At 42.6% G+C, this 26,838-nt stretch overlaps 1 protein-coding gene across 2 annotated transcripts in view; it reads left to right on the plus strand.

Annotated features, from left to right (window-relative positions):
• The window catches only part of TSPAN5 (tetraspanin 5), a 166,261-nt gene that overhangs the window by 76,805 nt on the left and 62,618 nt on the right, over window positions 1–26,838 (plus strand). The window contains exon 1 of one of the 2 annotated variants that reach the window (XM_029942934.1): window positions 1,704–1,730. The exons of the other annotated variant lie outside the window; for it this stretch is intronic. Coding sequence (XP_029798794.1) covers window positions 1,722–1,730 — 9 coding nt within the window. The 5' untranslated portion in view covers window positions 1,704–1,721. Of the gene's footprint in view, window positions 1–1,703; window positions 1,731–26,838 lie in introns of those variants that run through there. 2 annotated transcript variants of the gene reach the window in all.

The raw sequence follows: 26,838 nt of genomic DNA on the forward strand, positions 1-26,838 counted from the left end.
AACTTTTAAAGGGAGAGCTTGATTATTTTGGTGACAAGGGTTAACTTAAGGATTAATGAGTCAAGAGATCTAGAAAGTTAAAATTTCTCTTTGTACCAATTTAGTTGAACAAATACTTTCCCAGGCCACATGGAGTCATTAGCCTTGTAGGAAATTCTTGGCCTTTTTTAAAATGATGAAATTGTGGTCAGTTTTGTAAATATAGTTTATTCTTAACTCTGTAAACCATGGGCCAGATTAATTTTGTAATGCCCTAAGGGAGGTGGGTCGATGGAGAGCTGGTTTCTCTGCTTCTTAGCAGTGTTACTGGTCCACTTCCACCATGAGATTCTAATGTTCTCAAGTTGTCTAAATGCTCTAGTGTTCCTTGCCATGTAATTTAAACTGTAGGCACACTTTTGGGGGATAATTTTTATTCATATTTTGCTTCAAAAATAAACTAAACCAGACTAAAACCTAGAACACTTTGTGCTGCTGCTTAGTCAGATTGTTTAGTCATTGGTGGGTGATATGAGGAGAGGAACAGACCTCAACAGTTTCGGGATTCTTGCTCTCAAATCAAAATAGTATTAGAGGACTGTTTTTGTACATTTTCAAATAATGATTTGGATTCATTTATCTACTTTAAAGCAGAGTTACTGTGATCAAAAAGTTGATATTTGATGATTTGGAGTTACAAAATGCTGTAGACAATAGGTAGGAAGAATCTTTTATAAGATATATTTGCTGGTGTGTGTTTTCCTTCCTATCACAGGGTCAAACTGTAGAAAAGAACTAAAATTCTGGGGCTTTGAGCTTATTCACCCAATGTCACCTGAAAGAACCCCTTCAGAGATTTCTGGAAATTATTGGAGTCGCTTGGGTTGGTAGCCATGCACAAAGCATGAATAGAACCAAATTTAAAAAAATTCTTTTTTCAGTTAAAATGCTTTTCTCGTTGCGGTGGTGTGTGGTGAGGAGCTCTTGTCTACACTGGGAGCCATGTCTCCACAGGCCCTCTGCAGGCCATGCAGGTCTTTGGATGTAAGAATGGCTGCAAACAGGGCAATGGCCTCATTACGGTGAACAGTCTGCCCCTTGGGTTGATGAGCCACACACACTGCCTCACAAGTTACTGGAAGCTGTTCTGCTTTGGGCAGGGAGCCATTTGGCAAGGAGGCTGTCTGAGTCCCATGTGAAGGGTGATGGTCATGTGGCCCAGATTTATGGAGTCCTTGTCTAAAGCCCTGGTGGCCTGTTACCAGAAATAGGTGGATCAAAGACCTCCTTATCCAGGATGACTGGATTCTCCTGGTTAGCTGCTCCCTGTTGCTGCAAATCCCAAAAAGTTTGGAGGTCTTGGTGCCCATGCTCAAAGCCAGAATTCCTACTGATCAACCTGTCATGAGGAGCAGGGTTCACCTTTGTAATAAACAGTGGTCGTGGGGGAAAAAAATTAAATGTGGTAACAGAGAAGTGTGCTCCCCCCAGCCCCTGACAGGCCCTCCACCATAGGAAAAATGGGCTTGTAGAATTTTTCTTGGGGCAGAGTATGTGTTGCTTGAGTTAAGCCCTTGATGAAAACAACATATGGTTAGTTTTATGAGGACTTAGAGACAGATGGTGACCTATAGGCTAATTATGCAGTGGGCAAGATTCTTTAAACAAATCACTGTGATTGTGACATGGCTCTGTCTCAGGAGTTCGACAGTCTGGACTGTTTATTGTCACATGAGGCAAACATGTTCCAGGTGAATGGGTAAAGGTGGTACATGAGGGGAGAATATTTACAGCTTCTTTTCATCTCCATATTCATTTTCGAGGCTAAAGGCAAAACAGGGAGACAGGAAGATCAAAAAGGCAGTACAGCAAAAGCTTGGCTTAGGTTAAGGCGGCCTGACTCTGGGCGGCTGACTTTCCAGAGGGCTGAGGGTTTTCCCTGTTGAACGTCATTGTGTTGCTTGTAACTGCTTTGCATGGGCCTCTCTGTGAAGGCCGCCTTGCCCTCTGAGGACATTGTGCTGGGATCATAAGTAAGTGGTTGAGATGAACACACCAAGCAGCTTCCGCCTCAGAGCTCTCACACTTGCTCTGCAGTCCGCCTGGAGCGCCTGTTCGTGGACAGCTCATGGTTTGGTTTCACCCGGCCCAGCTCGGTAATACGGCACCCCCTTTCCTTCTCCTTTACCTTAGTCTCCTTCACCACACTTTTCAGTCCTTTGACATAATTTTTCCTTAAATATTTATGATGTGACCTCTCCTTCCCTGAATATAAGCTTCATGGAGGCGGAGGCTTTGCTCTGCTCTCTGCTCTCTGCTTTGATCTCGGCCCCTGGAACAGAGAAGGTACATGGCAGCATTTAGATATTTGCTGAAGTAATTGAGTTAAAATTCCTTTAATTTTTACACCTGTGCTGCAACATGGGTTTGTTCTCTCTTGTTTGTACCCTGGTCAGCTGTCCCTCCTGTGCACTGCTCCTGGGCTCATGGTTCTAGTGTTTGGCCCACTGTGATGTTGATGTCTTTCTTCTCATTGTCCCCTCACTGGACTAGCCCATTCTTCACAACGGGAGTCTTGGAGGTTCACCATTATGTCCACAGTGCCTAGTGATGCTTGATGGTACTTATTTGTTAAATGTATGGACAAACTAATTCACCAAGGGAAATAGTCGCTGTCCTGGGGTCACTCTTTCACAGACCCCTAGGAGGTTAAAGCATTTTGCAGATGCTTACCTGAGAGAAGCAGCCATGATTTAAATCCAGATGTCTGACTTGAAGGCCTATTTCTGATATATTGGTATTTCCCAACCTTTTTAAGCACAAGGATGCCCTTTTCACTGTCAAATTTCCCAAACCTCACACAGAAGATGTATTTTGTTTATGTTTACTTATTTATTACTTTTAAAGTTTTTATTTATTCATTTTTTTAAACATTTAAGAGAGTGAGAGCACAAACAGGGGAGGGGCAGAGGGAGAGAGAATCCCAAGCAGACTCTGTGCTGTCCGTGCAGAGCCTGATGCAGGGCTCAGTTCCATGGATCATGAGATTACGACCTGAGCCGAAATCAAGAGTTGGTCACTCAACCTATTGAGCCATCCAGGTGCCCTGCAGATTGTATTTTTTTTGAGCAGTTTTAGGTTTTCTGTAAAATTGAGAGGACGGTATGGAGATTTCACATATACCTTCTGCTGTCACACATGCATGGCCTCCCCCATTATCAGTGTCACTCACCAGAATGATAAGGGTCAACCCATCCTGACCCATTACTTTAGCATTCACTGTTGGTGTTATATATTCTGTGGGTTTGGACAAATGTATGATGACATGTTTCCATCATAGTAGGTGTATTTTTGCTTATCTGATAGAATGGAATTTTATTATACAATTTTTCTAAGTTTAATAGTACTTTTGCTAATGTTTTTATTTATACCAACATTATACATCTGAAAAATAGCTGACACCCAGTGTGGGAAGCCTTCTTGTTTGTGACAATTCTTGGTGCTACCGGGAGTTTGCCAGCCCCTTGCACAGACTGTCCCTCTGGCAGCCCTGGGCCCACCTGTCGCCATATCTGACCACTCCCTGCCCACCCTGGGCAGCACGCAGCCTCCGTTCCCTGTGTGGCCAGACTTCTGGGGGGCCTCGTTTGCATGCCCTTCGGGCTTGGGGCTGGACCCTTTCTCACTTCTAATGTGCTGCTTTATAATAAGTTTCTGGTTTGAAAGCCAGGTTATCCAGCCAGCTAGAACTCATTGGAATGAGGAAAGTGGACAGGTGGGCTCCAAGTGAGCTGCAGAAACTCCTACTACCTGCAGCTGTACACTAGCCAGCTTGGCTTGGTCTGCATGGACTTAAGGGGGTAGGGAGGAAGAAATGAGTGCTAGCATGAAAGCACATTAACATGGACAAGTGTGAGCATTCAAGGGCAAAGTTGGCTTCCTGTTGATGCTTGAAGTCCCTCCCCCTTCCTTAGCAGCCTCGTATGCTGTTCCTTAGCGTTGGCCAGTGGGGCAATCCAAAAATGGATCTCAATAAGAGCAGTCTACCAGGGACAAAAGCATTTTTGAAGGCATGTTCTACAGAAGGTATAATGGAAACATTTGTTCCCCAGTCTTCCAGTCTTCCTCTTCTGGGAACACAGCTAGTACATCATACTAAGCTGAGGGTGGAGGGTCGGAATGGGGGAGAAAAAAGATACGCAGGAGATATGAGTTCTAACCAAGACTGTCTCTATCTCTGCTTTTTTGATATTTTTGCATATCTTTCAGGTCTGTCATCCATTGCTCTTAGCTCTATTTTTCTTTTATCCTGGTAATTGAGGAAGACCCTAGGTCTTTTTCTAAGATTTTTTATTTTTGGTGGCCCTAGAATATTTTCTTGGGTGGATACACTTGAGATTATTACTCTTGTGGAAAAGTCCATTGGGTTGCAAGATAATGGTATCCTGGAATTGTCTGATTTTGCCTTTCTTCTCAGCTCTGAGATTTTGTGATCTCTTGAATTTTCAGCAAATGGAAAATTAAATTAATAGGAGTTGTGAGTTGCTGTTTGGGAATTTTATACTAGATGATGAAACTAGATGAATGTGTGGTCTTTATGTAGGCAGGCAATGCCTTACGTAAGGGTTTGGTTTTTGGCCTGAATATTAGATACTTGCCTTTTTGTGGGCTGTCACAGATCTGGCATCTGCCTTTATATTATTATTGGGAGTTTTCTACGCATGTTGTTATACCGTTTTCTAGTCCTCTTGCTATTTATTTCCTCCACTTATAGAATGAAAGCTGAACATGATTTGGCATGATTTAAAGTCAGTGAGATGAGGGGTTCTGGATGGCTCAGTTGATTAAGCATCTGACTCTTGATCTCAGCTCAGGTCTTAATCTTAGGGTTGTGAGTTCAAGTCCTGCACTGAGTTCCATGCTGGGCATAAAGCCTACTTAACAAAAAAGTTAACGAGATGAAAAAATAACATTGATTTGTATTCTCTTTAAAAATTATTTAGCTCTTTTGGCTGAAAAAGTTTAGTTCTCTCCCCCTTGGTGTTCATTATTTTAGGTATTCCCATTGTACTGTGTGCATTGTAGTACCTGGATTTATTAAAATAGCAAATTAACCTCCTTGTCAACACCAGTAGACTGTAAGCTCTTTGGAGGCAGAGATTCCCAGTGACTGGTGCAGTAATATCTAGCATATCAATTCTCAGTAATTTTTGTAAAGTGAAAACGGTGACCAGCAGTATAATGAATACTTTGTGGTTTCAATCACTTGCTGGCTTGCACACAGCGATTATATGTCATCTCAAGGGAATATCTCCAGCCAAATCCAGGTTCTACAAACCACTATTTTAGAGGATAGGAGTTTATTTATTTTGAGAGAGAGAGTGCATGAGCACAAGCGTGTGCACGAGGGCAGATAGTGCAGAGCCTGCTTGGGATTTCTCTGTCTCTCTATCAGTGTGGAGCCCAACACGGGGCTTGAACCCATGAAGCCATGAGATGACCTGAGCTGAAATCAAGACTCAGACGCTTAACCGACTGAGCCACCAGGCGCCCTGTAATTTATTTATTTTCTTCCACATTCCCATTGCCTCTTATATGGTTTATCTTTTCGGTTCCCTAACCTCTGTGGTCTTTCAGCTGACGCAAGTCCCCAGTGCTTTCCCAGGCACCCTATGGATGGTGAAGTGGGTTTTCCCAGGAGGTTTTACAGAGCAGCATATTCCGTGGATGTCCTTGGTTCCTGGAGGACCCTCAGCTCTGTGGGCTCAGAAGTGGAGTTGATGAGCATAACAAGAGTTCATCTCCTCATTGTGTTGACTGGGTTCAGGAAACGGATGTATAAAGCCAGATTGCCAACCTACTGACTTGAAATGAGAATGGAACTCTTTCTATTTCCATTTCAATGGCCTGGGATTCTCCTGTGGGAATAACCAGCACACATTCTTTTCCTGTAGCCAGGCCTGCATGGGGAGCCAAGTCATTATCAGATGCTTAGTTGGCTAGGATGGAATAAAAACAAAGAGAGGTTAAGTGTCAAATGGCATCAGGTTAAGTCCAGGGTGTCTGTTTCACAGTCAGTAGGCTTGCCAGTGGGAACGCCCCAAGGGAGCCGGCTTCAGCTGCCTGCGTCCTGCTCCACAGCAGGGCTGACTTTGCCGGTAGGTCCTGAACCCTCCAAGGACTAAGGATGTTACATGTGGCTCCCTTGTCCCTATTGCTCACAGTGGTAAGGCCACTGTAGCTTTATTAAAATCTCGACTTTTCTCCACATTCAAGGCTTAACCAAGCCCTGTCTGACGGACATCCTTGCCTCTAGATATAATACTTTTAATTTTGCAAGTCTTAGAGCTGTTTCTCTGGGATGTCTTTGCATACCTTGACTTTTATTTATTTTTTCATTTATTATTATTATTTTAATGTTTATTTTTGAGAGCGTGCAAGCAGGGGAGGGGCAGAGAGAGGGAGACACAGAATCCAAAACAGGCTCCAGGCTCTGAGCTGTCAGCACAGAGTCCAACATGGGGCTCAAACTCATGAACCCCAACATCATGACCTGAGCTGAGCCACCCAGGTGCCCCTGCACATCTTGGCCTTTAAAAATTAGGTCTGAGAGCAGTAGGATTTTCCCAATTTTGGAGCCTTTCTGTTAGTTAACACCCTATCCCCACTCTTACCCCATAGCTCTTTTCTTCAAAAACCTTTTATGTTCCCTGACTCTTATTGGTGGAAGTCTAAATTTCTCTGCCGAACCTCCGAGGTCATGTGTCAGATTGCCCAAACTATTCAGCCTCCCCTTCTCCCCTTTGAGTAAACAGGCCAGAGCAGAAACTCCAGTGTAAGTGATCTTCGGTCTCTGCTACAGTTTTCTGAGCCCTTAAAATTTGTCTTGTCTATGTCATAGGATCGTTGTCAGGGCCAAATAATATTGATGTGTTTTCATGTATTCATTAGTGCAGGATTCTGTATGGGTGAGGCAGCTTTTTTAAGCTATCCTATGTTGAGCTCAAGCACTTTGCATACATGATTTCACTTGATCTGCTTTGAAGTATAGGTACTGTCCTTACTCCAGTCTTACAGATGAGGAAAGTAAAGCTCAAAGAGGTTAGTGTTTGTGCCCAAAGTCTCCGATGAGGGCTGCTGGGGATGGTCCAGCTGCTTTAATCCGCTCTCAGTTTCCGGTGCCCCCTGCTACCTCCGGCCGGATCCTCCACTTACCCCCAGGTAGCCTCCCTCATTTCTGCATCTCTCCCCCTTCCTCCCAGCCAACATCTGCCCACCTTTCTGGGCCCCTTTCCGATTGTATCCCCTCTGGCTCCTCTCCTTTTCTTTCTCCTCCAGCCCTCTTTGCTTGCCCATGTCCCTGAACTCCTGTGGGACTTGGGGATGTCCTGGAGTCAGATCCATCTGGGGTTATTTTCAAGCTCTGCTGTGTTGATTTGAACAAGTCAGTTAACCTCTGAGTCACTGGAAAAATGGGCATAGTGAGGACAGTTGCCTCATGTTGCTGTGGATAATTCCGCAAAACAGTGTGTGTGAAAGGTCTTTGTACATGGCTGAGTGTTTCTGTTTTCCTCAATAGGTGTTTCCTTATTTTTGCTTTGACCCACAGTAGAAGTAGGCATACATGTTGGATTCAAAAGTTCCACAAGAACGTTCTCCTCTGTTCTCATGGCTGTGTGTGTGTTAAAAACAATGCTGATTTTGACTCATTTAATTGATTTGGACCATAAGGAAGGCTATGCACCGTTTGGGGGAAAAATGATTTGGCTTGGATGACAATAAGCCCCTGGAGGGCAGAGAGACTTTTTTAGTCCTTCTGCATCTTCCCAGGCCTCATAGGTTTCGAGAAATTCAGTCCGTTCTGGTTGATGGATTTTCCTGTGGGCGCAGGAGGAGGAGATTGAAGCCAGTTATACAATCCTTTATTGAGTGCCCCTTTGCAAGGACTGGCCAGCAAGCCCCTGGGGGCAGCTTTGTTTCTGCTGCGCTCAGGGCCCTGCACCCTCTTGAAGACACCGTGCCAGCGTCCCCGCACTTGGCCGCCCAGGCTGTGGCACAGCTGTTTGGGCGACAATCGGCCACAGTGTTTGAGTCTTCCTCTCCAGGCCAAGGCACGTTTGTCAGCCTGAGGGACGTGCTGTGTTGGATTTTGAATCTCCTGCCCTGCAGGCTCTGCATCCGCCTGGGGCCACGCACCCACCTGGCCCAGAGGCCAGCATCTCTGTGTGTGTCTTGCTTTCCCTGCTGTGCTGGTGGTGACAGCCTCCTGCTGCCTCACGGCCTCGGAGGGAAACTCAGCTGTATATACCCTGCCCGCCTGCCTCCCCGGCATCCAGGCTTCCAGGGTGAAAGCCTCTTACAGCTTACATCCTCAGGCAGGAGAAAACAAGCCCGCGGCTTATGGTGCCTTAGCACCAATTTGTCACCCACTTCACTTGGCATGCTGGCCCTGGGCTTCTCCTCTGTATGGTATCTTTCTTTCCCGTGGCCGCTCCAGCTGGGCTCAGGCCTGACATTAGAATCCCATGTCTCGGCTCTAGCCTTTGGCACTATTTTCAAGGTTGTCAGCATATATCCCTACAACCACCTTTTTCTGTTGCAAAGGTCTTTTCATGAATAGATTTTGTTGCCCCCGTGAGACTTGTTGAGGCTGATGCTTTCCCCCCTCGAGGTTTTACATGCCACGTTGAGGACTGATTTCTGGCCACTTTCAGAAAAATGCTGGACTTTGTTTTGTTTTTAGCACAATCAGCACACATAGCTCTTGTTCTGCTTCAGTTACGTTCATGTCACTTGTTTCTCCTGACCCTAAGAGGAGGTTAGAATTATTAGCCCGGATTGTAAGCGCTCATAGTCTCGGGAGTCGGAGTGAAGGAAACTTTTTCCATCGTTTCTCCAGAACAGACCTAGCAGACAGTGGCTGCCCCACCTTTCCTCTCATTTCCCATCCAAATGTGTCCAAGATGCTTTCTGTCTATGGCTCTCTCTTCTCACGAAAGCCAGAGAACTTTCCCTTGGGTTTCTTTTCAGTTTCTAAATTGCTCACTTGGCTTTTTATCCAAGCTTGTATTAAATTACTTCATGAGTTCATGCCTAGAGAGCCTCTGGCATAACCTGGCTCACAGAAGTGTGGTTTTTGTGATTGGACCGCTTGACTGCAGCATCTGTTCCTGTCTGAGTTGGGCGTGCAGGTGAGGTGTGTGCTCTGAGCCAGTGGAAAAGGAGAGAACACAGGCACCCAGGCCTACCGTGGGCAGCTGTGATTTACTCAGCAGGGGTGCTGCTTGTGGGAGTTTCCAAACAGCCCCTGGGCTCCTCAGCTGCTTACTGTAAGGGCTGCAAAGGAGCAGGCTACTTCAGTTACTGTGGGAAATGTGTAACTTTCCCACTTGCAAGCAGCTTGAATTTAGCACAGAGCAGTGGGATTAGATGTATATGAATGCTGTCACTTCAACCACAGTATCTAATCATTGTTCTTTTTGGCAAGTCTGGTCCAAGAGGATTAAATGAATATAGGAAATCCATATATGGGAGGGATTTCTCAACCGGTAAACTGGGGTGTGTGTGTGTGTGTGTGTGTGTGTGTGTGTGTGAAGGTCCTATGCTATGTCTGTATCCTCCTCAATCCTCTAAAACCTCCAAAATGGGATGAAAAGTTGCTCAAAAGTTCTCACGCACAAGCATAAGAACAAGAGATCTGATCCACATGGAGATTGTATTAGGAAATGATCAGATAAATATGTTTCTAAAAATCCTTTTAAAATGTTCAACAGCCATAAGAAACACGGAAATATTTCAGTATATTTTAAATTTAGTTGCCAGGCAGGAATTGGATGTGTCTGTGATTTTAACCAAAAAATTTTTGGGGCGCCTGGGTGGCTCAGTCGGTTGAGCAGCCAACTTCAGCTTAGGTCATGATCTCACAGTCTGTGGGTTCGAGTCCTGCATCAGGCTCTGTGCTGACAGCTCAGAGCCTGGAACCTGCTTTGGATTCTTTGTCTCCCTCTCTGCCCCTCCCCTGCTCACTCTCTGTCTCTCTCTATCAAAATAAAACAAAGACATAAAAAAATTAAAAAAAATTTTTTTTTCATTGCACGAGGGGAGGAAAAAACCTAGGTGTCAAAAGGAAAAATGCTTTTTATCTGCTTATGCAAACAGTGCCTTGTTCCTAGCTGTCACAAAGGACTTGACGAGCTGCATTGTGCAGGGTCCAAGGTTCATGAGAAGCAGGTTTGTAAGTGGCAGGTAGTGGGAGCGTGATTTATGTTCCATGAAAATTCGTTCAGCGGTGGTAGCGCTCCCAGGGCATCTGACGCTTAAGGGAGCCATTGTCTAGCACCGGGGACAAAAAGGCATCAGTTCCTGAAGGGTGCTGGTTTGGGATAGTGGTATCCTTCTCCCTTTTCAGGAAGGGCAAGAACATGTTTGTCTAGGTGGTTTTTTTGTTTGTTTTGTTTTGTTTTTTTAAAGCTTTTGTGCCTTCTCGTACTTACAGTGGAAATTAAAGAAGAAGCTTACAAATTAGGAACACAGTCAATTTTAGTGTCAAGATCCAAGTAAATGGCGGAACTTAAATCAGATGCCCCTTTACAAAACCGTGTGAAGGCTATTTACTCCCATTAGATTTTGAGAAAAGAAATGAAAGGCTATTGAGGTTAGGTGTGAGCAGCAGTAATTAGTAGTGGATAAAGGGACTCAGAGTGAGATTAACTTAGATGAACTATATTTAGCTTTTGCTTTTATTTCATTCTCTTTGCTTTTTTTCGTCTAATCTAACTGCCAGCATTACATTTTTCAATATATAGAACAAAGATCAATGACTGTTTGTTTTTGTTTTCTATTTTTTTTATGTGACTTGTGGGAAATGATATTTTACATAGGGATAATTCTTTTCAAGATTTTATCTATGTTGGGAAAAAATTAAGAATTTGATAGAAATTAGAGAATTTGGTTTATCAAAAAACACTTAAACTGTGTATGTGAGAGAGAGGGGGGGGGGGGAGAGGGAGAAAGAGATTGATTTAGGCTTCTAACACTTCTTGTTGACTTCTGGGTTATTTGAAAAGCCTAGAAGAAAGGCAGTAATAGCAGGAGAAAAAAAGTGAAATTATTAGTGAAATTATTGCCCATTGCTTCAATATGGTGTGATAACAGTCTTCCTTATAATTTGGTCTTAAACATTTTTGAGCATCTGCTTTGGGTCAAGAAGTACTTACTGGTCCTAGGCCTCAAAAAGCTTATAGTTTAATATTAGTTTCTCTCAACCTGACACCACTGGGATTTGGAGCTGCTAATTGTAGTGAGTGGGGGGCGTCCTCTGCATTGTAAGATGTTGAGCAGCACCCCTGGCCTCCACCCACTAGATGCCAATAGAACTAACTCCCTGTCCCCCTGTTGTGACAACCAAAAATGTCTCCAGACATTGTCAGACGGTCCTTTGGGGAGACAAACAAAGTCACTCCCATTTCAGAAGCACTGGTTTTGACACCGTGCACATTGCTGTCAAAATTCAGCGTGCTGTGCCATTACAGGTGTTCGTGTTTCCTTCCAGTTTTGGAAGAGCCATTTGAGAATGCCGTGCAGTGATTTTAATCCTAGTCTTCTAATTCGTGAAGGCCATGGGAGAACTGTTCACTGTGTTTAGGTGAGTGTGTTTTTGTAGGGATGCATGCAGCAGCAGCAGCAGCAGCAGCAACGTTTTACAAAGGAAATGGAGCCCTGGGGCGGGAAGCTGAAGGAGGGCTCCTGCCATCTCCCTGAGAGAGTAGAGGGAGGGCGGTTTTCAGGAAACTCCTGATATTCCCTGTAGTAATGGAACTGTTGAGAACGTGAAAGATGGAGGTGCCAATAAAATTGTTGTGGTCTTCAATGTAGAGGATATAGAAGACTTTTATAGATCAGTTTTTTAAAAGTTTATTTATTTTGAGAGCGAGCGTGTGTATGAGCAGGGGAGGGGCAGAGAGAGAATCCCAAACCGGCACCGCTCTGTCAGCGCAGAGCCTGACCTGGGGCTCGATCTCCTGAACCATGAGATGATTACCTGAACCAAAATCAAGAGTTGGATGCTCAACGGACTGAGCCAACTAGATGTCCCTAGAGCAGTTCTGAAATGATGCCTAAACAGAAATAGATTTTGCTTCATCCCATTTTTTCTCCCTCACCTGCCTTTTCCCTTTTTCTTCCCTTTCCTTTCTCTCATCTCTACTTGTTCTGGAGGAGTTCTTTAGGCAAACGTGATGCTCATCTTTACAAAGACTTCGATCAATTAGAAAAAGATGTCCTTCCTTCCAGATTCATTACAGGCATCTACCAGAGAAATGCTGCAAGAGTTATACAAAACTGCAGCGACCTGGGGCCCCTAGAGCTCTGGGAGTTGTGCAGTGCACAACCTGTGTAGCAGTGGTGGCTGTGTTGGGCAATTTCATGTATTCCCATGTCATTGGCTATCACCTAAATGCTACTGGCTCTTCCGTTTTTGACCTTATAGCATCATGCCTGCATGTCCAACTGCCCTTCAGACATTTCTTAGAAAACCCTGAGGCAGCCTAAATGTTACATATGCAAATTTGGATTACTGTTTACTCCAAACCTGCTTTTCCTTGTATAGACTCATTGTAGACTCTCCTCCTTTCTAGATAACTAAAATTACAGGCCTGTGAGTCCTCCCCCATAGAGTTCCTGAATCCTGTGATTTATCTACACTTCCCTTTTTATTTCAGTTTTAGTCACCTGTCAGCTGGGGCCTTGGCCCTTGCGGCCATCTCTTAATACTCTTTCCCTGGTGTCACACCCCTTCATGTACCTTTCAACCAGAGTACTCTTATAAAACGCAAACCTGATGTGGTACCCATCAGGGCTCTCTGATGCCTTCTCTTTTCTTGTCCCTGCCTCTTCTCTGGCCTTATTTCTGATCTTCCTCTCTTCCCCCAAATCTTCAGGTATTCCTAGTCTAAGTACAAGCCCTGGAGATTCAGCAATGAATAAAACAAAGGCCTTGGCCTCTTGGAGCTTATTCTCCTAAAGGGTTGGGGTCTTTGAGCCTTTGCTCCCCCTCTTCCTAGGCTGCCCACCCTGGCTAATCTGCCTGGATCAGGTCTGCTGGCATTGCAGGACACAGCTACAGTGTCATAATCCTCAGTAGAATTATCATTCTTCTTTTGAGGTCCTCTTTGCATCCTGAATTTCATTACCTACCTCGAGCAGGGTCTAGCCTTACTAGGCTGTGTGCCTCTGACACTTTCCGTAGCGCTTAGTACATAGTAGTTGCTTAATAAACCTTTATTGAGTGAATGGTATACAAGTATGGGCATGTTTTTTGGATCATGTCTTTCTACTATGTCTAATTTTCCTCTCTTTGCTCATGCTCTTTGTCAAGATTATCCACCCCAGCATCTCTCTTATCTCTTATGAGCTTCTCACTCTGTTTTTAAATGTTTCCTTCTTGTGGGAACACTTGTATTGTTCGTGGGAATGAAAACTGGTATAGCAATTACTAGGTATTTATCCCAAGGATACCAAAATAGTGATTGGAAAGGGGACATGTACCCCAGTGTTTATAGCATTGCTATCAAATTATGAAATTAACAACAAATTTTGGAAAGAGCCTAAATGTCCATTGACAAATGGATAAAGATGTGGTGTGTGTGCATACACACACACAATGGAATATACCTGGCGGTCAAAAAGATTAAAATCTTGCCGTTTGCAACAACGTGGATGGAACTAGATAGAGTGTATTATGTTAAGCATTATAAATAAGTCAGAGAAGGACAAATATATGAGTTCACTCATATGTGGAATTTAAGAAGCAAAACAGAAGAACATAGGGAAAGGGAAGGAAAATTAAGATAAAAACAGAGAGGGAGACTAACCATAAGAGACTCTCAAATACAGAGAACAAACCTGGGGTTCCTGGAGGGGAGTGGGTGGGAGGTGGGCTAAATGGGTGATGGGCATTATAAGGAGGGCATTTGTGGGGATGAGCACTGGGTGTTATATGTAAGTGATGAATCACTGGGTTCTATTCCTGAAACCAATACTACACTGTGTGCTAACTAACTTGATGTTGAATACATTAAAAACATTTAAAAAATGTCCTTATTGTGAACTTTTGCTGATTCATTTCCTTGATAACCTTTTAACAGAACAAATTGCTTTTTTCCCTATGTCGGTAGTATCTGTTCAGTTAGTACTGAGTACCTACCACTCACCGGGAGTTGTGCCAGGCTCTCAGGACATAGAAATGAAACAGGCCTCATCTTGTCCTCAGGGAGTTCCTAGTGTAGTACGGGAAGGCATTTTGTTCATGCCTTGCTGTGCCTGTGGTCTGCGGTTGGCTGTCTCCCAAGTAATGTTCAGGGACCCAGCCCCTGCCATGTGGCTCTGCTGACCCCATTCATTGTGCTTTACTTTATGTGGAAGGGAAAAAAGAGCGTGGAGCAGACAAGCCTACTTCTGAAAGCCTCGCCTCAGGAGTGGCACACCACTTTTCTTACATTCCATTGGCAAAGACAAGTCCCAAGGCTGCCCCAGATTGCACGGCAGCCCGGCACGCGGTCTCACTGGGCCCAGGAAGAAATGCAAGCCCGGCCAGCATCCCTCATTCTGGTGGCAAACTGCGGTATTATTAGTTGCCTATGTAACTGTTCTCTTGGTTTAGAACACTTTCACCCAAAATACTTGTACGACGCGCTCCCTCATTTCGTTTAAATCTCCGTCTTCTCTGAAAGCCGTCCAAGTGTAAGGCCACCCAATCTAGAAAAACTCCCCATCCCACTGTTAAGCTGCATTTTCCCCTTAAGAGCCCCTATCACTCACATACAGTTTTCATTTGCCTCCCGTCTCCTCCTTCATCTCTTCCTCCTTGCCCGCCCCCAGAAGAAGTACAATGAGGAAACAAGATAGGTTTTGCTTTCCTGCAAGATAGGCTTGGCTCTGTCTGCAGAGCCTAGAGTAGTGCCTGGCACTTCAAGGAGTGTGGACTCCTTGAAGGCAAGGATTGTCTTCCGTGTTTCAATAAATATTTGGTGAGCAGTGCTTTGTGCTAGGCAGGCCCTGAAGATGCATGCTGAACCAAGATATTTAGGTTCCTGTTCTCCTGGAGCATATATTCTATTCTGTGTCTCTTTCAACTTTTTCTCTGTGCTTAGCATTTAGAAACATTTAAATATAGGTGTGTGGAGGGAAAAAAAATTCATTAGCAGCGTACTTCAAAAATCTCCCTGTAGGAACTATGGTTTCAGTTGGAGATCATGATAATTGACGTGAAAGACTGCAGTTCATGGGAAAAACTTGGATGAAAATCTACCCTGCTCTGCTTTAGCCTTTGAAAAAGTTGGCCTCTAAGTCACTCTCGTCATTGCTAATAATACCACCAGTGGGGGGACACTTGAATAAAGAGGCATTTGTCACCCAATGGTAAGATAGCAGCATGTCTTGTTATCTGGGTTGGAATATGTAGTCATTAAGTGGCATTTGGACTAAGTCTGATTAGAATTTAGAATCTACTGGGAGACAAATGGTAATATGTTTCTGTTTAGAAAAATTGCTTTTTCCACCTTAAGATCTTTTGGATTAGGGAAAGATTAAAATTAATTTTAAGGGAACGCTTGTCTTTGAAGGGCCTGGTTGTGTGCTGGTGGAAGTTCTTCAGGGAAGTGACCTTTCAGGAGGGAAGAGCAGAAACAGCTCCATACGGTCGGTCACCTGATTCTACACCGAGGGGAAAATGACAGAAACTGCTTGTTGGTGTTCTGTAGGCTGTAGCAGTTGGTTGGCCCAAGTTTCTACTTTCTACCAGTTGTGAAAATTTAGCCTGAATTTGAAGAACCCCTGAACGTTCATGTTTTGTCTGAAGATACAAGGACTATAGACTGCAGCTCTGGCTTGTCAGTGGGTACAGTTTTTCCAAATACAGAAAAGCGTTTGGAACCTACTTATCATGTTTGAAGTATTTCTGGCTAGGGATTATTGAAGTAATTCAAGCAAAATCAGTATCTAATGATGGTTTAGAAAATGCTTAAAGTGTTGAAGAAAATGGTGTTCATGTAATAATTTAGCATATATAAATCTCTAAACTCTCATGTGAACTCCTACTCCTCAGTTTCTTTATTAGGCTATTTTTACTCCTATTTATAAATTATTCTTCCTTTCTGGTTAAGGACAGAGATAAAGATAGAAAGTTTCCCACTCATTATAACATCACCCTATTAGACTGTTGATGCCAACAACATTCATTTTGAATATCTGATCATGTTTTGGGGCGCCTGGGTGGCTCAGGTTAAGTGTCCAACTTCGGCCTGGGTCATGATCTCACGTGTGAGTTTGAACCCTGTGTCGGGCTCTGTGCTGACAGCTCAGGGCCTGAAGCCTGTTTTGGATTCTGTGTCTCCTTCTCTCCCCCTCCATGCTCTCACTCTGTCTCTGTCTCTCAAAAATGAATTAATGTTAAAAAACATGTTTTTGAATATCTGATCATGTTTTGCCATTTGTACATTCGTACATACTATGTTTAAGATTATTCTTTAGGATTTCCAAATTTGACAGATTGGGAAGGGAGATCCTAGACTGATCTTTGGTAAGAAATCTTAACCAAAACAGAGATGTCTTTTTGCTGTAGGGAACGTGGCAGGGACATTGTCCCACTGTCTGTCTCCAGAGGCTTGTTTCCATCTGTGTTTGGCTGCACTGTGTTGGGGGAAGGGAATATGTAAGCCAGAAAGAGTACAGGTTTGAGGCAGAGGCACAGGTTAGAATTTTGCTCTGCTATTCTTGGAGGGAGTTACTTCTCATTTGCTGATTCTGTTTCATCCTTATCCTAGTGGGGACGTTTACAGACCTACCCCACAGGGTGCCGGGAGATGAAAGGAGAAAACCTACCGAGGCCCAGCACACAGTAAGGCTGGGACAAGAGTCCCTACCTATGCCCTGCTGCTGGGGACAAGGATTGAAAGTTTGCAATTTGTGTCAGAACGACAGCCTGAAAAATCAGACAGGTTAGGTTTCCAGTGACTTCTGCTCTGATGCTCAGTAAGTGTGTGCAGGTGGTCAGCAGGGAAGGCTAACAGTGAAACTAGGGAAAGCTAAGACAAAACAGCAGAATTCAGAAACTGCCATCTGGAGTGTTTTGATGACCGGGGAAGGGAAAAATAAAAACCCACCAAAGGCACTTGGAAATACTCTGCGTTTGTTAATCAGGAGCCCGGCCAGTGGATGGGTCTCTGAGGTTGTACCACATTAACTGCCCTGCACTCAAGCCACTGCCCCGCCCCCGCGACTCCTCTGCAATTTTTAAAGCTTTCCATTTAATCTCAGCTCAGCCTTTGGTGTGGACCGATTTTGCCAGCCAGGAGATTGAGATCCAGGGGCAACATAAAACATGGGTTTTAATTGCTAGTTTCATTAAAAATTACCTTTTCTAAGCCTTCTTAAAAAGCTTTTTAGTTTTCTAATCTTCTATTCCAGTAGAATTTGAAATGCTTTTATTTTTTTTCTAATGGCTTTTAAAAATTACAGTATTCTACCAGCATGACATTTTAGAGAAAATTTCTTTTAGATTTCTTATGCTCAGTTGAGACAAACATACCTTTTATTTTTTTTTAATTGCCTTCTCTCAAGCTGCTGTGTTTTAAAGCGGGTATTTGAGTGATGGGTAAAATAGCCCCAACCCAAAAGGGGATTCTAAGGTGAGTGCCTGTGTCCTGCTCCGGGACAGAGCTGAAAAGTTGTGGTAAGTAAAGCCCTTCCTTCTTTAGCCCTGTGGGGTGACTGATCGAGGGGTGCCTGCTGCATTGGAGCGATGGAGGAATGGCTAGGAAGGCTGACTCCTTTCAGCACTGACTAAATTAAGTCTGATCTTTTGGAGTGCCATGCAAACCTCACGTCAGTATACTTAATTTAAAAAAAAAATGAAATCCTTCTTTTAGTAAAAAATTTCAGAATAAATTTAAACAGAAAAATTTTAGCTTTCTTCATGTATCGCTGTTCACACCTCTTCATCTGTTTTTATGAAGTCATCAGAGGATCAGCTTAGAAGGGAACTCTGGGTCCTGATTGCCCGCTGAGAGAGATTCTGTTCTTATCTGCAGCGACTGACTCACCATTTCTGAAGAAATATCTCCGAACTACTATAGCTCTTCCTTTCAAATTAAAGTCCGTAATCATATCTGCAGGGGCTTCATAGCGATGAGAAAATATACCCTAGAACTTTTCCTTTTCTTCCTCCCAGATGAAAGTACATGTTGTAACAGACCCTCCCCCCCTCCCCGCCCTGCCATTTTAATTGTAGGCTTAGATAGAAAAATGAAAAGATAGAAATCCATCCCTTTCAATAACTAAAATAATATGTAACGGTGAACTGTGGGTTTGGTGGGTTCACAGTGTCACAAAGCTAAGCGTTCTGGGTGCGTAGGGAAGGGGGGTTGCCAGAGCTGGCACATTCCTGTCTCTGGATGCTTGGCCACTATATTAAGAGCTGTGTTTCCCAAAATTGTGCCAAGGAACCTAGTTCCCGGAGACGCACCCCACCCCCGCCACTGCCACACACCTGTACAAGTTTTGTGGTCAAAGAAATTTTGGGGGGCAATATAAAATCTCCTCTTCACTGTGCACGTTTGAAGACCCTCAATAAAGGAATACCCATAAAGGGACCTATCTTAGCTTGGCATTACTAAGCTGGCCAAGAGATTATGGCACAGAGCTAGCTCAACATACCCCACCCCCCCCAAAGCTTGACTCTTCTCTGTAAGGGCTCTGTGGAATTGTCAGTCCTTAGAAAACACTTTGGGGAGTTTTCTGACGGGCTTTGATTTACATTGTACCAGAAGGAAAGAGATGCTAGTCACATTTAATAGCTTAAGAGGTACTGTTGCTGCCTAAGAGGGGAGTAGACAAGAATGAGCTCATTTTAGATTTCTTTTTTGGATGATGTTGTTAGAATCTCTTTTGTTTTAATTCTCCTTAGAAGTCAACCACTTGAGCAACAATGAAAACAAATTTTAAAGGTGGACAGAACTTTTGTCCACATATTTCTATTTTGTCTGTGGGTATGTGGAAACGGAGCTATCAAACTCAATCACAGTTATTAAAATATTTTTTAGAGTTTTAGGTTTACAAAAACCTTGCAAAGATAGTACAGTTTCTTTTTTTAGATTTTTTAATGTTTTTTAATTTATTTTTGAGAGAGAGTGAGTGAGAGAGAAACAATGCTAGCAGGCGAGGGTGAGAGAGAGAGAGGGAGACACAGAATCAGAAGCAGGCTCCAGGCTCCGAGCTAGCTGTCAGCACAGAGCCTGACTTGGGGCTCGAACCCACGAACTGCGAGATCATGACCTGAGCCGAATCCGGACTCTTAACCGACTGAGCCCCCCAGGTGCCCCAGCACAGTTTCTTTTTACCCCACATCCAGTTTCCCATTCTTCACATCTTATGTGTTACTATGGTACATTTGTTCCAATTAATGAATTGATGTCAATATGTTTTTATTAACATTCTTTGAAAGTCCATTCTTTAATCAGATTTTCTTATTTTTCTTTAATGTCCTTTTCTGTTTCACATTCTTACCCAGGATACCACCTTCTATTTAATATCATGATTTCTAGGCTTCTCTTTTTTTTGTGACTGTTTCTCAGACTTTGTTTTTGATGATCTTGACAGTTTTGAGGAGTGCTATTCAAGTATTTGAATGAGCTCATTTTAGTATTTTGTACAAAGCTTCTCAATTAGGATTTGTCTGATGTTTTTCTCATGATAGAGAAAGATAGAGTTAAGGTTTTTTGGGGGAAGACCCCGGAAGTAAAGTGATAAGACCCTTGGTCATATCAAGGGTACCTGCTTTTATCAAGGTGACTTACACTGTTGATGTTGGGTGTGGTCACCTAGCTGATGGAGGGTCTGTCCGGCTTCTCCACTGTAAAATCACTCCCCATCCTACTTGTCCACTCTGTGCTCTTTGGAAGGATGTCATTATGCCCAGCCCAGAGTTCAGGAATGGGAGGTTATGCTCCTCTTCCTACTGAGGATAGGGTATATTATTTGAAATGTGCAAACAGATTTCAAAGTGTGTGACTTTAAAAACTACTTGGACACTAGAGGCACCTGAATGGCTCAGTCGGTTAAGTGTCCGACTTCGGCTCAGGTCATAATCTCACTGTTTGTGGGTTTGAGCCCCGGTTTGGGCTCTGTGCTGACAGCTCAGAGCCTGGAGCCTCCTTTGGATTCTGTGTCTCCCGCTGTCTCTGCCCCTCCCCTGCTCACCCTCTGTCTCTTTCTCTCTTCTCAAAAATAAATAATACAAAAGTACTTGGATAGTAGAATTGTTACTATTGCATTCATTATAGTTACCTACAAACTAGTTATGATGGACATTTTATTCTAACTAATAAGGAAAAGCAAGCTTCCCAAATTGAAGCCACCCAGCTTTGATCAGACTGTCGAATTTGTATCTCTGCCAGTGTTTGTTCTTAGTAGCATGCCAGAAGTTCCAGATGCTGCCCTCTCTTTTTTTTTGTGGCGAGATTTAATCCTGTTTGTGTGTTTTTTCTGCTTCAGTTGCGTTACTGTCCGTTTTGGAGACCGCAGACCTGTTTGTACTGCTTACATTACTGTTGAGTGTGTGCCCTATTTAAAAAGCGCTATTATAATAAGACTTTTAACATTTTTATGTATTTTAAGGGTACTACTATCAAAGGCAGTCTTTTGTGTCTGATTGGCTTTGACTTTGTCACCCCCAACAAGAGTATGTAACTAAAGATTTTCTGTGTAGTCAACTTTCAGGTCACTTCATATTTAACATTTTTGCACACGATAGTACAATGTGGTTGTAGGGATCATTCTGCCCATTGGTTCTTTCAGAATACAGTATAATTTTTTTTAACAAATTTGTTATCTAAAAATAGCCATTTCAGTTACTTTTTGATAAGTATAAACTTGGTGAGAATTGGAAATTTCTTTCCTATATGTATATTTCCTTCTTTATATATGAATTTTAAAAGGTTAGAAATATTTTTAAGGATCTTCTATATAGATAAAAAGGTGAAAAAATAGATTTTCATTATCTTTAGCCAGGAATGCTAATAATTGGACTTGAGGAGAAGACTTTCCTTAAGGCATGATTCACACTCAGCACTTTTATTGCTAGATATGAGTAATGGCCTATCCCATCCACAGAAGAAAAAAATGGGTTAATAGAGAGAAATTTTCAGTTTCAGGTTTTTCTCTTGTCAACTTAAGTCTCTGGCACCAGCTACCGCATGCCTGTTGGTGAGTATTAATAGATGTGAATGAACGGATAAATAGCAAAAGTCTGTTGACAGAGGAACTGCTACAACCAATTAGTTCAGTGACGGTCTCCATACTGTTCTGTTGAACACACACATTTAGGCTGTGCTTTAGTATGACATTCATATACTGCCTTCTCTTACCGGAAAAATTGTCCCTGGTCCATAAGAAGAAACAAAGTATTTCAGAATCTCCTGCTTTCTCTCAATGGGCAGTATAGCTTCCAGGTGCTTCATCCCTGAGCAAGTTTGAAACCCACTGTGCTGATGAATAAGAGGCAAGGGAGCCCCTGGGAGCTTACTGAGACAGGAAGGCATGGGTCATCTGAAAGTTGTGTAATAATTGCCTGTATATCCTTCTGCAGGAAGGATAGAATTGACTTTCCCACCCACATATTTGGCATGAAATTCCCCTGCATCTCAGGCCAGGGCTGTGTGTAAGGATTATGAAGTCCCCAGTGGGTTGGGTTGTAGGTGGAGATACCAGTCCGGTGCTGGAGAGCTATTCCTGCTAGAGAGAGGCGTGTGTGTGTGTGTGTGTGTACACACATGTGAGTGCAAATGCCTGAAGTGATTTTCCAGTCTTTTCACAAGAAGAAAAAAAATTAATCAGCTTGCTTTTATCCTTAATAACATCTAACAGTGTGGTAGATCTTTTTTCTTCAAAAGGGTAGACTAGATGACTGGGAAGTTGTTAGTTTATAGTTTTGTTATCAGCATTGTGATGGTACTGATGGTGGTGGATAAAGCAAGGTACACAAAAGCAGTCTGAAAATAGACTTTTAATTCTGCCTCCATTCCATCTACTTCCTAAGTTTTAACTACTTTTTCAAAAATCTATCTTTTAGCATAATACTTGGAAAATATTAATGATAACTTATATATTATTAATTACTTATTAATATTAGTAATCACTTTGAGGCAAAGTATGATTTATTCACTCAGTTTGTTTTAGAACACCTACTAAGTGCAAGGTGCTGTGCTGTGGAACTGCAGTGGATAAGATATATATGGTCACCGTTCTCTTGAGCATACATTTTAGTAAGGGTGACCATTGAAAAACAACTACAGATATAATTAAGAGATAATTTCAGGTTGTGGTAAGTGAGGTGAAGGGGGAAATAATCAGGCGATGTAGTAAAGACTAGCAAGAGTGGGCAGGAAAGACCTCCCTCAGGGACACTGTCTTCTGGAGTGAGTCCCTGAGTGGGGAGAATAACCCATAGTCTCCCGGAGGAGAAGGAAGACATTAGTGAGCCTGAAGGTTGAGGTGGGAAATGGCTTGGTGAGGTCAAGGAGTAGAAGGTCTTGGGTGCCTGGAGGGACTGCGGAGAGGTGAACTTGAAGAGGTGGTAGGAAGGAGAGGTTGGAGACCTTTGTGGCTCATGGAGCATGATGTGCCTACAGAAAAAGTGTTCATATGGGTGGATTTTCACAAATTCAGCATACCTGTGTAACCAGTTTCCAGATTAAGAACAACCTGAACATCTCCAGTACCATTAGGAAGCATTGCTTTGAGGCTGCTGGAAGCTATTGCTCACCTACATGGCTAGCCCCTTGTGTGCACGGTCTAATCACATTTCAGGGTCTGGCTGTGGGGAAACTTCTGGTTTTCATAGGTTGTGTCTTTTATAACCATGCAGCAGCTCACACGGCATTTATCTCTGAGATTTTATAATCTGTGTCCTCCCCCCACCTCCAGCCCTCACTCTGACCACATAGGTGAAGTTATTTAGTAAACAGGACACATCTGTTTCCTAAGAATCTTTTCTTCAGAAAGCAAGGATTGTCCTTTTAGAGGATTCTTTCTCTTAGTATTTGTGGATCTGCCCTTCAGGTCCAGGCTGAACTTTTGTTTTCATTCAGAATGTATGCATGTTAATGAGAGTTTGTACTTTCTGTGGCAATGGAATCTTTTAGGGTTTGTTGTCTCATTATATTTAGCTTCTTTTATAAAAGTCCTGCAGGGGCATTTAACCAAATTTAAGCTAGAAATAAATTTAAGCTAGAAATTAAAGATAATATAGTAATTTCAAATAGCTTTGTGTTCAAGATGAGATTTGAAAGTTATTATTCCACAGTGAATTTTAATGATTATTGTGTACAGTGGCATTTATGGATGTACAGTAACTGAACAAATATAATTAGCACATTAGATTATGGATTTGTAATACAAAATGTGAACTTTTTAATAAGCTTTCTCCATAATGGTTCATGCTGTGAACACACGAAGTATGAGGCACTGAACTTCGCTAAATCATGGCAGGGCGTTTGGAATCAGTGGGCTCATGTTTCAAATCAAGATGAGTTTCAATTTTTCTAAAAACACAGCTAAAAAGTTAAAAGGCAGTTACATAACCAGATATTTTATATCCTTTTGGGGAGTTGGGATGAGATGTTTCTTTTTATAATGGAAGGAAATTTTTACTTTTGAAGAGATCAAGTATAAAATGGAATTGAACTTACACTTGGAGGAAAACTTGTTGATTGTAAGACCTTGTTACTTGTTAGCATCTTAGCACATCACCAGAAATGCTTTTGACATTTTCTTTAGGAAGACTTTTGGAGAAGAACTAGCTGAAGTCTGAAATTTGGTTTGGTGTGGTCTTGCCCAATCTGGCGGTTTGTCGTTTTGACCCTTTGATCTGCTGATCCCAACAAACTATCTGGAAATATGCCCAAAAATATATAAATGCCTATTTCACCATTGAAAGATTCCTTTACTGATAGCATATGAACAATTTCCTAATGAAACAATGTCTTCTTAAAACATTTTGAATGAGAAGTGTATTATTCCCCATCTGTATCATGTTATCTTTTTAAAAACTCATTTTTTTCCCATTATCAAGATAATATGATCTGGATGGACAGTTTGGAATGATGCAGGATCCTTTTCTTTCTAATTTTCTGTAATACCGCCACCTAGGGATAACATTTTTTAAACTGTCTAGTACTTAATGTATTGTTTTCACTTCCTTTAAGATACATTTTAGTGTTTTAGCCTAGACTTTAATGATTTTTCCCTCTTGGAGGTTTCGGTTGGTTCTAAAGTGCTGTCCTACTGGTTTAGCTTTTACTTAATTTACTCTACTACATTTGGACAACAAATCAGATAATTTTACACTAGTGGTGTTATCTAGTAGATGTCTTGCTTACTGTTCCAGTTTAAGATGTTAGCTCACAAGTTTTTACTAGAAATACATATTTCACAAAATGTTGAAAATCTATGCCTTCAATTAAATCATGGCCATTGTTTTGTTGACTGGCATTGTAGTGGGATCAAGTAAAGTCACAGTAAATGAGCTACTGATCATTTAAAATCATTCACATTGTATGACAACCTGGTAAATTGCACGTGTTTTTTGGGAGGTGAACTAGTTGCAGGGAAAGGGGATAGAGGTACAGAACCTGAACTCACAGCGGTAACCAGTGCTCTCTGTGAAGTTGGGGGTGTATTAGCTAATATACTTGAAAGATGCTTCAGCTGTAGCTAGATCTACTGATCAGACCATGTAAGGATCTCTCCATTCTTTTCTGTCTCTTGAGTTGACTTCATTCTCAGTCAGGATATCCCCCATGGATTTAAGATGGACACCGCACTTCTTGGCATCTTTCCTACTTTTTTAGTAACTAGCAAATGAGAGTTTCTCCTCCTAAATTCTCAAGTAGAAGTCTGAGACAGTCGTGGGTCTCATTGGATTAGCTTTGAGAACTTGTTATTCCCAAAGTAGTCATTGTGGTAGGTGGAATGTTATGCTTCCCAGGGTTGGGTCACATCCCTCTTAGCTCACCAGTCAGTGTGTTGTTGCCCCAATGAAGATCAAGATGATGTGACAAGAAGAGGAGAAATATACTTGAAACGAGCAGAGAAGCAAGAGAAGACATTTAATTCCATAAGCGGGAAGATTTTTTTTCTTTTTTGCTACAAATATGTTGATTACCATAAAAGGTGATAGAGCTTAGGACTGAGAATATTAACCTGGTGTTCATATGCTTCCTAAGGGATCGTGAAGGACTTTTTTGATGTCTGTGAATGCCCTAAATTTCTAGGTAAATTTCATGTGAGCACATGTGTGCACACACATCTGTACACCTGACCACATTTTTCTTGAGGGGCCCAAAGGGGAATTGTGAACCCACAAAAGGTTCAGAACCACTGATGAAAACATCCTGACAAGAAATGGTTCCCGACTTGATGAGGTTAAACAACTTACTGTGTGTGGGAGAAGCAAAAAAGAATGATGTTACCTTTGGAGAAACACAGAGGCATTTAAGCTTTACGATGAATCAGTAACTCAGGTGAACGAATTCAGGCTGTAGGAGCTTCAAACAAAATCTATTACGGATGAGACTGTAATAAAATGGGTTTCCACGGCGCTGCCAGTTCGACGGTTAATGACTGGAAAGGTGCTGCCAGCTGATTTTGGCTCCATGCTTTGAAGCAGGCACAGGCTCCCCTCTTGCCATTTGGAAATAAAGGGCAAGTGATAAAATATGTTACTTCGCTCTCATAAGCAATTTATGACCACGGTTTAATAAAAGTTTAAGAAGTGTTCTTTCCCTGGATGAGGGGGGAAAGCCAGCAAGCTTTAGTGGAAGTTTAGTGTTCGATGTTCAACCCCTTGATATCTCTGCACCACTTTGCACTGGGAACTGCCCGAGAAAAGCAAGAGGGAGAGCAAGCCTGAGGTTTCTTTTTTTCTTTTTAAAAAATTTTTAATGTCTTTATTTTATTTTGAGAGACAGTGATTGGGGGAGGGACAGAGAGAGAGGGAGACACAGAATCGGAAGCAGGCTCCAGGCTCTGAGCTGTTAGCACAGAGCCCAATGTGGGGCTCAAACCCACGGACTGTGAGATCCTGACCTGAGCTGAAGTCAGATGCGTAACCAACTGAGCTCCTCAGGTGCCCTCCTGAGGTTTTTTAAAATCCATTCGGGGCTGCTGTTGTACTTGTCCGTTTTGGTCCTCCCGCCCCGCCTTCCCAAACTCAAGTTGTCCCTGTGGGTTTAAACATCAGCTTTCTGCTTGGGATGCGGTCAAGGGCTCCGGCTCCAGCGCCGTTGGCTCTGCAAGCCTCGTCCGTTTACGCACAGCACATTCTAGGCTAACATCACTGGCTTCACTCTTTCCAGGTTTGAATTATTACGTAAACATCAGATATTGTGGGCTTTGTGAAAGGATTCGTAGTCTCTAATATTTAGTTAAGGAAAAAGAAGAGTTCTAGAGAGTGGGATTTGTTTAAAGGATTGCCTCATGAAAATGTATGCAGTGTGGGTCTGTTTTAATGTCTCCCCCACCCCCTCCCATTCTTGAGGCCATTTGGTTTTAACATCTGACTCTCTCTCCGCCCCGGACCTTGTTGACTCCTGGTTTAGGTGCTTTCACAGCCAGCATGCGCAGAGTCTTTTGCTCTGCATTAGTGGCCTTAAAACTTTATTAACAGAGATCTATAGTGAGATGTGTTTCTACTTTGTGACCCAGTGTAGACATGCATAAATGTGTTTATAGGTGTAACTAAAAAGGTTTCACAAGCAATATTTACTTTTATAGCATACACTGCAGAATCTGATACCGTATTTTCTG

This window comes from Suricata suricatta, chromosome 1 (assembly GCF_006229205.1).
Source record: "Suricata suricatta isolate VVHF042 chromosome 1, meerkat_22Aug2017_6uvM2_HiC, whole genome shotgun sequence".
NCBI lineage: Eukaryota > Metazoa > Chordata > Mammalia > Carnivora > Herpestidae > Suricata > Suricata suricatta.